General features: G+C 33.0%; 2 protein-coding genes across 2 annotated transcripts; both read left to right on the forward strand.

Annotated features, from left to right (window-relative positions):
* Nucleotides 1-3,853: 3,853 nt before the first annotated feature.
* On the forward strand, nt 3,854-4,054 carry LOAG_18366 (hypothetical protein; the record flags this gene model as incomplete). The annotated part of the gene is made up of 1 exon (XM_020451027.1): nt 3,854-4,054. The coding sequence occupies one exon, from the start codon at nt 3,854-3,856 to the stop codon at nt 4,052-4,054; it is 201 nt and encodes a 66-aa protein (XP_020305230.1).
* A 6,489-nt stretch (nt 4,055-10,543) lies between these two features.
* On the forward strand, nt 10,544-15,877 carry LOAG_18367 (hypothetical protein; the record flags this gene model as incomplete). The annotated part of the gene is made up of 12 exons (XM_020451028.1): nt 10,544-10,720; nt 11,278-11,381; nt 11,809-11,889; nt 12,204-12,360; nt 12,704-12,817; nt 13,029-13,162; nt 13,313-13,832; nt 14,350-14,595; nt 14,711-14,803; nt 14,927-15,097; nt 15,259-15,384; nt 15,592-15,877. 12 exons carry the CDS (start codon nt 10,544-10,546, stop codon nt 15,706-15,708), a joined length of 2,040 nt encoding a protein of 679 aa, XP_020305231.1. The 3' UTR covers nt 15,709-15,877.
* Between the last annotated feature and the right edge of the window lie 271 nt (nt 15,878-16,148).

Consider the following 16,148-nt stretch of genomic DNA (forward strand, 5'->3'; position numbering starts at 1 on the left):
ACCAATCATTAAAGAAGTACGGCTTCTTGTAATGAAAACAAATCTCACATATCTTCTCGGCAAGATTCTGTCGTACAATTAATCGAACTAAACAAAGTCTGGGTAGCAAAGCGTTAGTAAGAAAATTCACCCAATTTTCTGATCAGCTGTAACACATCATTATGATGAACATTTTCGGATTATTGGCTGAATGTTTACGGTTGAAATATAAATTGTTCCAGAATTTACATGAATCGACTTTTTAAACTAATTTTTCGAATTAGTTTTCTGTAATATCTATTCGAGGACACTCGGATTACCTGAAAATGTTCTTTTCAATCAGTACTCCCTTCATGTAAATTCGTTTGGACGATTGTAAAAATGATTTTCTCATCGCCATGCTAAATTTAAACTTCACTCTGCACTCTGTTGACAAATCATTGAACAATAAGGAAAGCGTAAGAGTCGTTTTGATGTATGTATACAAATGAAATTCTAACTCATGTTGTCTCCGACAGGTTTGCATATTTTAAAGCACTATTTTATTTCTACTCTGTGCCGTTTTGTGAAATGTTGTTGACAGTAACGTCAGAAGAACAATGAAGACATTCTACCAATATATCGCTGCAGTGCAGGCAGTGTTATAGCAGTAACCTAAAATTTTCATATAGTTTCATGTTCGCATCATTTAAAATTACTCATAAATTCTAATTGATTGGTGTTTCCTTGAAGGGTAATACTTTGACCCTAATAATTAACTTTACTTCTGCAGTCCCCTCTTCTCAATACTGCATTTCATTCATCCCCTTTTATTATCTCCTACACTATCTATCCGCACAATATGCATTATAACAAGATAAAGTTAGATTGATTATACTGTAAAAATTTAATGATGGGCATATCAATTTGCAGTTTATTTTGTGAGCACACAACAATGTTAGATTATTAGAAGTAAATAAAATTTGCAAAATGATATTTGGCAGCTGTCGCATTTTATGACATGTTACATGTTTTTTTTTAAGAGTAACAAAATTTTAAATATGAATGACGAAGAAGTAAAAAAGAGATCTTATGAAGAAAAAAAAATCTGAACATTTAAAATAGGAATAATCACCACTGGATAGTTTTTATTAGTGGGAAAACAAAATTCATATCTTCTCATTTGTATCGTACTTAAGTCCAATTAAAAGTATAACTATTTTCGATTAAAAGTATAACTATTATCTAGCATAACTTATTTTAATTCATTAGCACCTGTTAAATTTCGACTGTTTTTCAAGTTGAATCTTCAAAAAAAGTAATGCGAGTAGCAACAAAAGATTTAAAATGGTGTGAGTGTCACATTTGCTACTGTCAATGATTGCCAAATTTGTATATTATGGTACCTGGTACGTACCACTCAACATCATCTTTTTCATTCATCCTAAAAATGTAGATAGTTTTATGAAGAGATGTGTGAGTCAACGACCTACATCATATGAATGTCCTGTATTTATATCTCTTCATTCAAGAGCTGATATTTTAATAGCACAATGAAAGAAATTTTAAGTAAATACGGGATCTGAAATAGTTAATGCGACTTAAGTGGAATGATTTTGTTTTACTTTTCTTTAATATCAAAGAAAAAAGAGTTATTCAAGACGGAAAGCACTTATGTTTATTATTATCAGATACCTTTATCGTATGTGAAGTCGAGAGTCGATGTTGTACAGTGATGAAAGAGCATTTGACTTGGCTGTGCATAAAAGAAATTTGTAGAGTTCAGTACTGCAAACAGTTCACTGGATCATTTATCACTCCCTTTTTTTATCATCTTTTCTTCCTCGCTTCTTAGATTACATCTTCAATTTGTTTGAAACTATTCAAGGATTTTAGAAAATTTTTTAGAAAAGATTTGACACTGATGTCATTTGAGAGGGTACTGACGAAGCAAACAATTCAAAGCCAAAAGTTTTAACTTCCCAGTTTTGTCGAAAGCAATTGATAGTGTATTTTATTACTCCATTAAATGTTTTACTCGAGCTGAAAAATCGTAGAGTCTCAAGTTTATGGAACCTGTTATCTTCCAGTACTTTATCATGCATTTTTTCTGGTAATATAGTACACTACTGTTCACAGCAATAAATATGGAATGAACGATTTTTTTCCAAAATTTGGGATTGCATCAAAAACAACTGTACCAATTTGACAACTGTTTTTAGTGAGGTTAAGTTATAAATGTCTGCAACTAAATATGAATCCCATGTGAAACCAACCACTATCTATTACTAATTTAATGCTTTCTGTGGTACCAATGAGGACAGTGGATTAGGTGTGCATAAATACGAAAATTTTAATGAGAAGGTAGTCTCTCCCTCTAGAACAATGATTATTCAAATTTTGTCCCACAATTTATTGGAGGATATGATTTTGTCTAACAAAGAACAGATGAAGTTGAATTGATTTGAAACACAATAAACCGGAAGTCTTCCTGACTGCCATAATCATTATTATCATTATTGCTATTCTCAACACTATCGTTATCGTTATAATTTCTAATTACTTGCATCATTGTTAACCAAAATGATTTGTAAATAAAAAATGGTTCGTTTTTTGTTTTTTTTTGTTCTAGGCAAAAATTTCTGCCGCGAGTCATACTTTTCTTTCTAGTATCACAGATTTTCTCAATAATCTATCTATCGTAACTCTTCATCCTATTGTTGTCATCATTATCATTACGCCAAAATGGTCGTTGCTGTAACAATAACTTGACAAATCCTGACACATTTAAGAATTAGCGGTGATCTGTCACCAAGAAGAATGATTCATAATCTGCTATTCTACTTTTCTGAATCAAAAAATTTGGCGAAGAAATTCTAAATTCACCGAAAAATATTGCAAAGTTTAATTGCTGTTGTCACTTTCCTTTGTAAACAAAAGAGAAAGGAGGAATGATTTAAATCAGATAGGTACATTATTTATTTATGTTATCACTTATCATTCATACTGCATAGCCATTACTGTCTTGATTACTTCATTAGAAAATATGCACGAAAACTAGAAGATCAGAAATGAATAATCGTCTACCATTCTACTGTAATATCACTGTATTACTACTATCCTTAGTTTCGATTTAACCCACCATTAAATCATAATTGTTGTATTAATTTGAGCTTTATTTCTCCGTTCATTAGAGACTACCATGAAATCATAAGCTCCAGTGACCGATTGTTAATGATAATAGTATCTGGTCACTTTTTGATAAATTTATCAATCAGTTCTATCTGGAGTTTAAGTGAAGACATCAATATCAATTTTGGCACTGATTCACGGATTCTTGGAATCCAATGCTTCGCCAGATAAATTTATCAAATGAGTTTCTGTAACATATCAAGGGTTATTAGCCGAAAAATCATGGAAATTTGCGCAGGGAATGTAGTGTTAGGTCCATTAATGATTGTTTTCGAAGAAAGAGATGAGATGTTTGAAGTAACTATAACCTGAAATATTGTTATTTAGGTCGACTAATTGTTATTTCATAGGGAAGTGTAATGGTGTCATTCAAGTACTTGTCGTTCTTAATCTCTTACAGACTTTCATTTTGGTTGATTTTTCCCTTTGCAAATGGCTTACCACTTTTATTTCAAGATTTTTTGCTGGTGGGTACCAGCAGACAGTTTTGTGTTTCCTATCTAATTTCATGTCCAAAATAAATAAAGTTAGATCGATTTATATTTGAATGAAATTTATTTTCATTATGGAACTAGTTAACACAACTCCATTTCCTCTTATATCGTTGGACTGAAAATAAATATTTGTAACGAAAGTATTGAGATGGAACGATCAACATTGACATGAGAGATAGTAGGTCATCTGTTTACATATTTGATGGATAATGGATGAAGTGGAAGGTAATAACCGACAGACCGGTTGTAATCAACCAGTCATTGCCATTAGTATTTTGGCATCTAATATTTTGGCTACAATCGTGACACAAAATATGCAAACAACTGAATTCAATAACGAGTATCCGGACAGTTACATCAAGAGTTCACTAATTGACATTCTCATAGCTTCATATGTTCCTCTTCCATAATCTTTTGCTTCCTTTATACATCATAACGACATGCATGATATGACAAATAAAATCCTCGTATCTCTTTTCTTTGAAAATTATTTCCAGAACTTTCTGTTTAATGCAATGATTTACTTTTTTTCCGAAATTTTAGAGTCTCAGTATTTTTACAGTATCCGATTACATCATCGCTCTCTGTTGTGCTTTTTGTTGAACATCTGTTACCACATTTTTCGACTTTTTTATAGGCAACAGCGAAAAATCTGATGATTTCATTTGAATATCACACTTAATTCGAATAGAACAGATTATAATGATGTTTGGAAAAGAAAAGAGTATAAAATTTGATAACTGGAAATGGTTTCTGTAAATAAGATTTTGTCCAAAATTTGCATCAAATATGGAGAAAATCGTAAACAGCCCATGATGAAATCTTTTCAGGAAAAGCATTTCTCATTTATTCGAGAAGTAAGTTCGAAGCACGAAAAACGAATCTTATCGAAGCTTTTTTTGAATACCATTCAATGTTTGTTTAACTGTCAAAAAATATTGTCGAACTTTTATCATTTGTCATAATAGCCAAGCTGATTATTTTTTCCCATCCCATCCATTATTATCAGACAGTCAAGGAATATTTTTTATAATTTTATATTTTTAGAAATTTAAAGATCAAAGCAGAGATCCAGAGAAATTTTCGGTATTCTATGTATAAACTTTCATGTTAAAAAGGCGCATTTGAATCCCACATCAAAATTATCCCTAAATTCAAGCAAACTTCATACTAAACTTTTAAGTTTTCCGCCACGCGAATAATATCCCGAGGAATCAATATGCAATTTTTTTCTCTAGGTGAACGGAAGGGATTGTATGCGTGTTAGCTATATAATAATTAAAATAATGAAGTTTAATTGCTGTGGTTAATTTACGCTGATAAATACGATCAGTACCTTCTGATTACAAATATATTATAAATATAGTTTCTTTGAAAGGCAACAACATTTCAACGAGAAATTCCTGCCAAAATATTATCAACATTTTCAGCAACATTTTCGAAATGCCTCCTTTGTAAGCTTCTTCTACTGCAAACAATCTCGGTAATCTTGGGATATGAAAAATCAAAGTTCCGCATATTTTTATTAATCGTTTGTTGAAATCCTTAATGTTTACTTAATACCAAAAAAATGGAACGAAATTACAGAATTACAGAATTATCATTGCTGTTAAGAACTAAACTTTGTATTTCAAAAAATAGTTTTGCACCAAATAAAACGATTTTTCCTCGGAATAATTGATTAAATTTGAATATCATTTGAATTCGAATATTCGCATTTTGATATCTTTTGGATTAAAAAACTATTAATATTTTTTATTATTTTCATGCTAAAATAAAAATCGTCTTGATGTTTAACATCCAATTACGCTATATTTTTAAACAACCTACCAGAAAAAGAACTGTGTTATTGTTTTTCTCCTAGATTAGGCCATACCGATTCTAGTGTTAGAAATATCCGGTGCTTCTAGTACATATCAAATGCCTAAAAGAGGGCTTACTTTCTGGAAGCTTACTTTCCTGCAAAATATTTAAAAGAGCGTCACCAATCGATTACTACAAGAGATTGCATCTATTTTAAGAGATAAATGTTTTGAATATTATATAATTTTTAAGATGATGACTTTCACTGTGCTCCAATATGCAATCCTTTTCCGCTTCCGCCCCTTTTCAATTTTTGTTCTCGCTAAAGCTAACTATTCATTTTTGTAAAACTGCATCTCCCTTTACTTTCTCTGAACTTTCGATGATTAATTCAACAAACAAATGCGAGTGGTGAAATGTTGAGAATATACTACCTGCGAAGCATTGAGATGAGCAACTTACCACCATCCAAACTGTTGCAATTTCTCTTTGCTTAATTTATGCAAACTGTAAAGTTTGTTTTGCACCTGACGACCCATCTACCTGTCTATTTAAACAATTATTTATCTCTCTCTTTATACCATCCTATCTTTTTCTTCAAAATTACGTATTTTGTGCACTTTGTCAGTAATTCAACTAACTTTGGGCTTATTTTAAGTCGGTTACCTTTGAAGCTGTTTACAAATAATTATCTCTTTGATGCTCTCTTTTTTTAAATATATATTTAGGGGTTAAGAACAGCGAAACTTAAGTTAATTATAATAGATTTCAGTGAAAGAAATCATCCAATAATGATAACCAATTTGGTCATTTGATGATCGTTGCTGGACAACTTGTCTTCTTGTTAATTTGATTGTGAAACAACAAGACAACAGGCAACAATATTTTGGGACATTTATTGTCTTTAGAAAAGAGTAATAAAAGTGTTCTATTGTCTTTAGAAAATAAAAAATTCATAAAATTCTAAAAAATTCATTTAAAAGATTTAAAAAAAGTTGGAAATAAACATAATAATTTTCAGCAGATCTGTAACTTTAGAAGCAAAAATTTTTTGCGCTTATTTGTCACAATGTTGCTTGAACGTAATGAAGCATATATAAGAAGAACTTGTAATAGTGGATTTTTTAAATTAACTCTGCGTAAATTCAGATTACTTTAATCCTTAAATGATTACTGCAAAGCTCCTTGGTCACTTCACCTTTACAGGAATCATTTAAAGATTAAACAGATATGGGCCATAGGCACAAAATATGAAGTTCCGTATTTTTCTGCTCCAGCAAATATAATGGCACACGACATTTGGGCCAGAATCACGAAGTGCATATTGTAAATTACGCATAAATTTTTAACATTCTCAGTGTTTAGAGCAAAACCAAAGGGAGCTCTAATGTTGCAGTTTTTTTTTTCTTTTTTTCCATTCTGAGTCATTATCTGATTTTTTCATTCCCCTTTTTCATCCATCTTTCCACTGTACTAAAACTTCAGACAAAAAAAATTTCAGACAAATTTATATTAATTTTACCTATAAATGTCACAGAGTCGAAGATTGCTTCGTTTCAATTCAAGACTGTTCTTTTGAAATTTTTGAAAGAATTTCCCAAAAAAGAATTAAACTTCTCAATTCTTTTATAAAAATAAAATTTCTAACAGATATTTTTTGTTGACAAAAAATAAACGTGCTTTGACGCATTTGTCGGAAAATGTCGATTCCCAATTGAGCTTAAAGCTTATCTTATCATTGGAGAATTGAAGATTGTTGAAGATTGAAAAACATCAAAACATTTCTTATAATTTACTTTTTAATAAAAAATAGAAGGAAGAGGCTATTTTCAACATGCTAACAAATGAGACCAAATCTTAACAGTATCTCGGAGGATTCAAATATTGATACTCTCTCTGCTGCTATCGCTATTGTTATGATCACCATTTTTATCACTTTTATCCACACTGTTATCTTGATTTTCATAGTTACTATTATTAGGATGCCATTACTGTTGCAAACGTCAGTGAATTTTCCGTCTTATCCAGACCTATACTCACTGAAGTGAGTATTAGTCCCTCACATGGACAATGGCATATTTTGCATCCTTCCTGTCTATGAACCTTTCCTTTATGTAAACCATCAGCCGAAAAGACTGATATTTAGTTGAATTTCGGGTATCATTCAAGTTTCAAAAAAATTTCTGCCTCACATTCTTCGGAATCAATAAATTGTTTTTATTTCCTTTTTGTCACTGTAATGATAAGGAACACTTAACAAATGAAGTATTATACATTAATTATTGCATTCTTTAAGCAAAAAAAAAGCGGCGTATGGGGATATCATGACCAGTTCAATCAGACGAACAGATTGAGGAAAAGGTTTGAAGATCATGATGTCATTTTTATTGTTTGGAAAAATGGATATATTCTGATTTCAAGCGAACTGAATACCATACGACAGAGTGATTTTTAAATTTTTCAAAGAGGGGGTATTTCAGAAAATTGAAAAGGCATATCAATAGTTTAGTAATATTAAATGTATTAATATCCGTTTAATTAGAACAGACCTTATGTTTTTTGGAGATTAGTGTATGAAATGCGTATGTTACAATCATGTGACAATCAAACTTTCCGGTCGCACTTATTCCTAATTAGTTTTCTAAAAAGTAATTCTTTTGAGGACTTATAGATTTAGGACAGATTTAGGACTTTAAGACTTATAAAATCATAGACTTGGGAGTTGTTCCAGGACTTTTAAACTTTTTTGAACTTGTAAGGAAATTTGGCTATTGTACAAAGTAATTAATATTTAAATGTTTTCTTGGAAATAATGCTGACTTATATGCAGGAATGGTGATTTTAAGAATCCCACTTCCCACCTTTGTTTGACATGTTTTGTCTGTGTTGACATCGTATGCACATAATTTTAGAATTCGAGATTTAGTGAAAGAGTAATGATTTTATTACTCTTTCGACTTTGAGCTGTTATCATAAACTAAAATGACGAGAGCTTTTATAATTTCCATGGATTAAGTTAAAATGAATTCGTCTATTCGAATATTTCACAAACATCGGAATTTTCCCAGTTCAGTTCTTCTGAGATAATCTAAAAAGAAGATAATCTCCCGTCTTCATATTATCACTGAATGATCAGCGCAGCGCTATAAACTAAACTCGCAACTGCTTTCAAATTTTTCTGCACTTAAATTATACACATATCTGTCCTCTTTCGAATTGCCCTTCTAATAATCTTGGAGCTTGGAGTTCAGCCTTTATCAAAATATATCTTGCACCATTAGCCTTTCTCCGATGGCAGTTGCAGTAATTAATTAGCATTGCCACTTGTTGAATCCTCGAAATATTGCAATGTTATAGTTTTGGGACAAATATAGTCGTGTAGTGGAGTTAATTCCAGCAATTCATTTCGGAAGATGAAGGAAAAAATTGAGTTTATGTAAGTAAACAATCACCCTTTTTTGAAAGAGAAGGTGACATTAATTACGATAAATTACGATATAAGCAATACTGCGCTGCCTTAATGATAAATCAGTGACTTGATCGACGGAGAACCTGTCAGTTCTTCCTGTACGAAATTCTGTCAATACTTCGTTACTGTTACCAATACATACAAGAAGAAATCAATACAATACTTCGGAGTATTACAAAGATGGAATAGGATAAAGGAAAAAAGTGGAACAAATAAATACTGCTCAGTTTCCAAGCAAAGGATTGATAATTAATATCATTGGAAATGGATCGATGGGTAGGGGGTGAAAGGTCTGGAAGTGAGAGTAGAGCTAGGGTGACAGTGAACTGGAGGATAAACAGAAGCGGAAACTGGTTTCTCACCGCTCCATCCATCGTCCCTCCGCTGCTCCATCGCCTCTTCTTTCGCCTCAGAACACGAAAACTCTATGTTGTGCTGCATATTTGTTTGGATATATACCCTAATATGATTGATTCTTCTTCATTTTTGGTCCTTTTTACATTCTCCAGATTTAACTTTAATTCATTGTTCTAATTGTAGAACAAGTAATTAAGAAATTGATGATGTTAAATTTGAGAGGGAAAGAGATGGAAAGATTGTAAATTCCTAGAGATTGAAAACTTCCCTTCTACAATGGCCAATGTTATTCCATCATCCGGTGAATACATCTGTCCGGTGTTCGTACGATTTATATTAACCATTACAGTGGAATTAGAAATGGGAAAAAATTTCCAATTCATTTATTCTAATCTTCAAATTACTTGTATATTTGGAATATCTGTACGTTTCCAGTTATGATTCCTAACTTCATCTATTTTGAGTAAGCGAAGAATGCAGGGAAAAGCAAAGAGCAATAAGTAATGGTGAATAAAAATTGAATGATGAAAAATTAAGCGAAGAAGGATTTCTCGAGTCAGTTATTTGGTAAAACGTGAACAGGCTTATGATCATATAATTATGCTGAATATTATACCGTCCTCTTTCCTCTTCCATTGTCATTCCACCATTTCATTTCTGTTTTCTGATCCCGTTGACCTGTTTACTGAGAGTGTCGTATATTTTAAAGCAGGAAATATCTGCATATCCGTTTCAAGTTATTGTTTATGATTCAATTCCAATAACTTTTGCATTCAAAAATAATGGACATTTAATTGAATTTAATAAATTATTTTGATTCTATTAGAAACAAGCAACTATTTTTCTGTTAACCTTAAAAATTTTTGTCCTCAAATTTATGGCCATCTGCTTGGAACATTTAAACTTTAAGTTCTAGGTGTTAGTTACTTCATTATCATTATTTGCCAAAACATGCTCACCAGATCCTTTTTTTGGGGATTTTAATGAGATTAAAACCGTAAAAACGACCAATTTTGTCATCCAAAAAGTGTCACAGTAGCCTTTAACTTCCCCCCTCCTCCCCCCTATAAACGTCCTGGTCACAATAACGTTATAACCCGTTTTCCCCTCTCACCTTTTCCTCTGAGATTATATAACTTTTAATCGTTTCTATGAACTTCAATTTCGACATACTTTTTACAACGATCCTATTAAATTTCGAATAAAAAATGCTGCGTTTTCTCGTATTTTACTTCTCCTTTCTGTTTTTGAGTCATTAAACAAATTAATTATGCGCTTCTTGGAAGGACCATTCGTTTTACTGGATTTGCAGGCAGGAAAAATGAAAATATTTACTGTTGGTATGGATGAGAAACCATCGATCAAAGATAATCCAGTATCTCCCGATGGAATTACTCTGGCATCAACACCCATTATCACACTCGAGAAGAAGCGAACTTCATATAAAGTAAACGATTTTATGAAAGTTCATAGGGACTTCAAAGTGCTCTGATACGCAAGATGTCTATGATTAGCGAAACGTCGAGAAGTGAATGATGCATTGTCGAAAGACAATTTTATAAAAAGTAGGGAAGTGAAAATTGGTACCAAAAAATTAAGTTCAGACTCAGTAAGTGTTGAAAATATTTGTATGGTACTATGCGTAATCATTTATGCATATTCTCTTATCTATATTTTCAGCCTTCTTAATATCCCAGCTATATTTATACTTTCTAGAAATAGATTTTCTTTTGAATTCAAATATTTACATGCTATACAAAAATTGGTATGCCAGACATGCAGCACATTATGTTACTAGAACCAGAACGATATCGTGCAGGTTATTTTACTAGGGTCATAGCTATATCGTGAAGGTTATTTTACTAGGGTCATAGCTATATCGTGAAGATTATTTTACTAGACTCACAAGATATCATGTAAGTTATTTTACTAAGGTCACAAGATATTATGCAGGTTGCTTTACTTTGGGGCTTAAATAAGGCGCTATCCGACTTGAATTTTCAGAACTATTTGATGTGTTTGGGAACAATATTCTTTATTCTTTTATCTGCAATTATTGTCAGCAAATTGGTATACTATAGAATACCTGATGATTTGGGACTGCCATGGTAATTTTTCTTCTTTGCTTCAGCGCGAGTTTAGGAAAGCAACGAGAATATATTAGGAGCAGTTATGATCAATTGGTCGAAATTATGAAAAAATTTTAGACTAACATCTGATGTCTTGGCATCAATAAATTAACGGATTTTCACAGTGTAAAAGCTGTGTAAGTATGACTTTTGTAGATTTAAAATCAGCATTTTGGTATTTTAAGGATGTCCAATATTTATCAGTAGTCAAAACTTTTGAAATTCAATCTATTTGATAATTTGCAAGAAGTATTAATAATCATAATTAAAAAGAAAACTTTCACTTCAGTATTTACTTGACTTGTGTTTACTTGTGTCTTTGTATTCCAAGCTTTTTTTTATTCCAATCTTAACGGGAATTGGCGAGTTCTGAAAGTTTCTCATTTTTGGAAACTTTTAAATTTAGGTTTGAATTGAAACATCGAATAGGAGTTGAATGCGACGACTGTATGAGTGCTCGTATAATTCAATCATTCTATCCACAACGGTAACGGTTTTATAAAATATGGTAGAAGAATGTTGTGACAGATGTTTTAAATGTAGTAAGATTTCATAAACAACAAACGGGGTCTTCCAGAAATCTTTTTGATATTGCTGATGTAGAAACACAGAGTAATACAATTTATGAATTTAAAAATAAGTTCTTCAATTCGTTTTTTTAAATTTGTTTAAATCACTCATTCGAAAAATGTCCAACCTGAAATAACTCCTTGAAGGATGAAGGAGGGAGACTTAAGAGGAATAAGACCCAAATAAAGCAAACGTAATATAAATGCAGGTTCAGTAGTATTGCCTTTATAGATCTTCAAGAGTTTTTGAAAATTCAAACAATGCAGCACCATCAGCAGCATTAGCAATGCAGGCAGGACAACCACAAACAAGTGGACAGTCAGCATCCGCCACATTAACATCACAACGTTCCGAATCGGGGTCATTAATTGACCAACCACAAACTACAGTAAGTCTCTAACATCTTAGTTTGTCTCTTTCGTTTCAATTCGTTATAAGAAGAAATACTGCGAAATATGCTATAATTCCTGTTTGGTTTAATTTTCGCTATTAACGTTCAGCGCAATTTAGCTTTGGTAACGCGCAGCTGTGGAAACAGAACTTTGAAGTAGGCTTACAGTCCAATTGTTAAAGTATGCCATTCAATTCACCTGCGAAATTATTAACACCTTTTATCTGATTTCGACATATTTATGCCTTTAGTGCGACAACTGCTCGAAATAATATCAAATATCTTTGAGAGAAGAATGATGATTTGGAAATTCAGTAGCTACAGTACTTTTTCATTCTAGGATTCTCGTCTTGACTTCTTGCGCAAAATTATCTCAGAAATCAAGGAGCAAGCGGAAAAATCTGGAATTGAAGGCTTTATGCAGGTGAAGGTGTTGCAAGTGGAACCGAAACAGGTGAATGTTATGTCAGATTCAGTGAAAACAATTTCTCTTTGCATAAATTACTAAACAATCTTTTTACTTTTTATGGGCCATATAAACTTCCATTTAACAATAATCTTAGTTTTTTTATGTTACAATTAAAACTCTACAAAATTACATGAATTTTACTTCTTGTATTAAGCAATGGTAAATTACTGAAACTGCTTAGATTAAGCCGTTATAGTTGTTTGACGGATCAGATGAAAGCCAACTCCAACCAGTAATTAGCCCGCAGCAACCAAATGATTTAATGAGATCTTTCCGTCCAGGTCTGTTGTCTGACCTCTTGCGCTGGAATGCGGTTGACAACCACGTAAGGTATGAGGGAATTTCTCAAATTTGAAAAAGTAAAAAATGAACTATTTACTATTTCAATAATGGGAAGTTGATATCTGAAATTATTATATTACACATAATGAAAATATCGAGAAAATTTTTGAAGCTACTAAATCAAAACCAGTGTTTCAGTCGGACGTTGGGAAATCAGTTCTTTGGACCACCACAAGATGATATGGCTAAGGGTGAACCGATGTTTGTGCTGGGACCGTTTTTGGAACCACAACGGTTACAACTGTTACCTGCTGTCTGGGATAACAATAATAATATGGCTTGGAGCGATTCGTCGCAATCTCGTCTCTTTGACTTGGCCCAGCAAATCAGCAAACAGTCGCAGTGGAATAACCCCTGGCAGTGGCCTATTCCAACCTATAACAAGAATAACAACGAAAAAGTTAATCAATGGCAGAGTATTCAATGGTCAAACAACCGTCCGCCCATACCTGTAATGCAACAGAATTTTGTCCCGACGTGGGAAAATAATAACCAATGGCAGAATAATGTTCAGATAGGCGGTAACTGGCAAAATAGTATTCAGAGTGAAGCAGACAACCAATGGGCGCAAAATGGATGGCAAGGACCAGGACGACAGCAGCAGCTTTTGTCTCAATATCCTCAAACATGGCAAGCAAGCAACTGGAACATTCAGAGGGTAACTCATTCCGAACACTCATCGACAGTTACTTTGAAAGCAGACTCGACTTTAGGTAGCATACAGAGAAACTTTGTGGCAGAGAGACTGATCATCCAAGATCGGTGAGCTAGCTAAATCTTTATTTGCCTAGCAAGTCTCTGTTGTGAGATATGCTTCCTGAATCACCCACTGTTTCCGCAAGTGCCATCTGCTAGATGACAACAACTAATGAATAATCATTCATTGCTCTGTATGCTCAAAACATTTAATGTGTTTTGATGTGCATTTAATGTGCTCAAAACATTTAATACCGCCTCTTAACGTGCGGTTAAAAAAGACCGCTGTCATTTTGAAGAAGAAATCAGCCACTATTGTTGTAAAAATCACTGCGATAATTAACATTTAGGAGGAATGTTTTGAAATATAGTCGACTGTTTTAATCCTACTATTTAACTTAATCAAACTATCTGCAAATATTAATGAAGAAAGAGAGGAAGAGAGAGAAGGATGGTAACAAATGATAAATCATTTCCAGGCAAACATTATGGATAATTTGGATGAGAAAATGACCCAGGTTGTTTTGCCAAATGATAACATTAACAATTATATTTACAACAATAATGGAAACGATCAGTGGATGCGATACTACAGCCAACACATCAACAACCAGCGGTTACGGCAGCAGCCAATTGCAAACACTGTTGTTAGTCAGTCGCTTGAAGTGAGGGGACCTGTACTGCCACAACAGACTCAAGATCAAAGTCCTGGACAACAGCCTCAGGTACCTCTTTTTTGCTTCTGTTTGATAAATTCGTATTTCTGGAGTACTGATTACTTTTTGAAATTATTTGAGCATTTGCAAGGATTTCGCGAAATCCAGCTTATTGGTTTTGCAGATAACGGATTCGCTACAAAGCCAAATGGTCCTAAACCATCAAGTTAAATCTCTATCGATCTCTGCCCAACAACAGGAACAACAACCACAAGTGGTGCGGCAATACCTTAATAGCCGGCAGATATTGTTTAACGATATCGCAATTTGATCACTACTTTTATGCTGTTTTGCAAAAAATGTTGAAGAGTACCGCACAACAGCATTCCTTTCATTGCAGGTTCTACCACAGATCAACACAGTGCCAGAAGAAGCTTTTCACCAAAGTCCAAGCATACCAGTTGTTCGTAGTGGACCAGATGATAGTGTACCCCGAACACTTGCACCATTTGTTTTTAACAGTGATCACTGGGAAAGGACTGAAAATCCCAATCTTCTAGACGGACCAATAGTAAGTACTACATTGACATGGTACAATACTGATACTGAGGCACTTTCGACTTCCTATCACATCCACTAATAGATAATTCTGGTGGGACTTTGATACATACTGTGTCTGGCGGAGCAACTCTTGATGAGTCTAATTCGTGATTTGTTACTATTCACTTCCAGATTGATAACCAAGAGCAGTTGCATTTGTTGCATCGCGAACGACTACAACTACCGATACATCCGATTGAGAGTGACCCAAGTGGTAGCAGCATTGACTTGAAAATGATTGATGATGACCTTAATAAGGTTTTGTAAAAAATTTCTAAACAAAAAAGTCGGATTAGCAATGGCAAGAGTGGTAGTTTAAGTACTATTCTTGCTACCATAATGCAATTGAAATTTTGGTCCAGTATTAGTAGCGCAGAAGTAAAGTATCTTTTTTAAAATCGAAATAATATTCTTTCTAAAGTATCGAATTTTCTTGTACCTCTTTTTTAATGCTTTTTTCGGCAGACATATCAGCAGTCAAAACCTGCGAATGATATCAGTCGTGGATTATCAAACTCAGTGCTATTTCAAGTTGATGAGCCACCGCCACAGTCTGTCAGTATGAATGAAAGTCTCGCTTAATAAATACACAAATATCAGCAATAACTGAGGACGACGAATGATCCATTGAAATGATAATTACCCTCTTTATTATTAATTTTTACTTCTCTGACTTTACTAAATTATCATTTCATTCGGAATAAATCCACTTACTCTTACTTTATGATCAGCACAGCTAACTCAAATCTCCGTTCCTTACATAATTTTGTTTGGAACTACTACAATAACTACTAAACTTACTATATTCCAGAATACAATATAATTTCCAGCATTGCTCCGCGGTATTTTATTATGCATGTTGAGGTTATCTTGAATACTTTTTGCCCTCTTTTCCTTACATTTATTATAATATCGCAATTTTTTCTCTTTAATTTCCAAATTTATTTTTTTTCTTGAGATCTGTGGAAAGACTCATTTGCAATACCGAATTAAACAAATGCGAAATAGTCCGTGTCCTGAAA

The sequence above is a fragment of the Loa loa genome, assembly GCF_000183805.2.
Source record: "Loa loa unplaced genomic scaffold supercont3.278, whole genome shotgun sequence".
NCBI lineage: Eukaryota > Metazoa > Nematoda > Chromadorea > Rhabditida > Onchocercidae > Loa > Loa loa.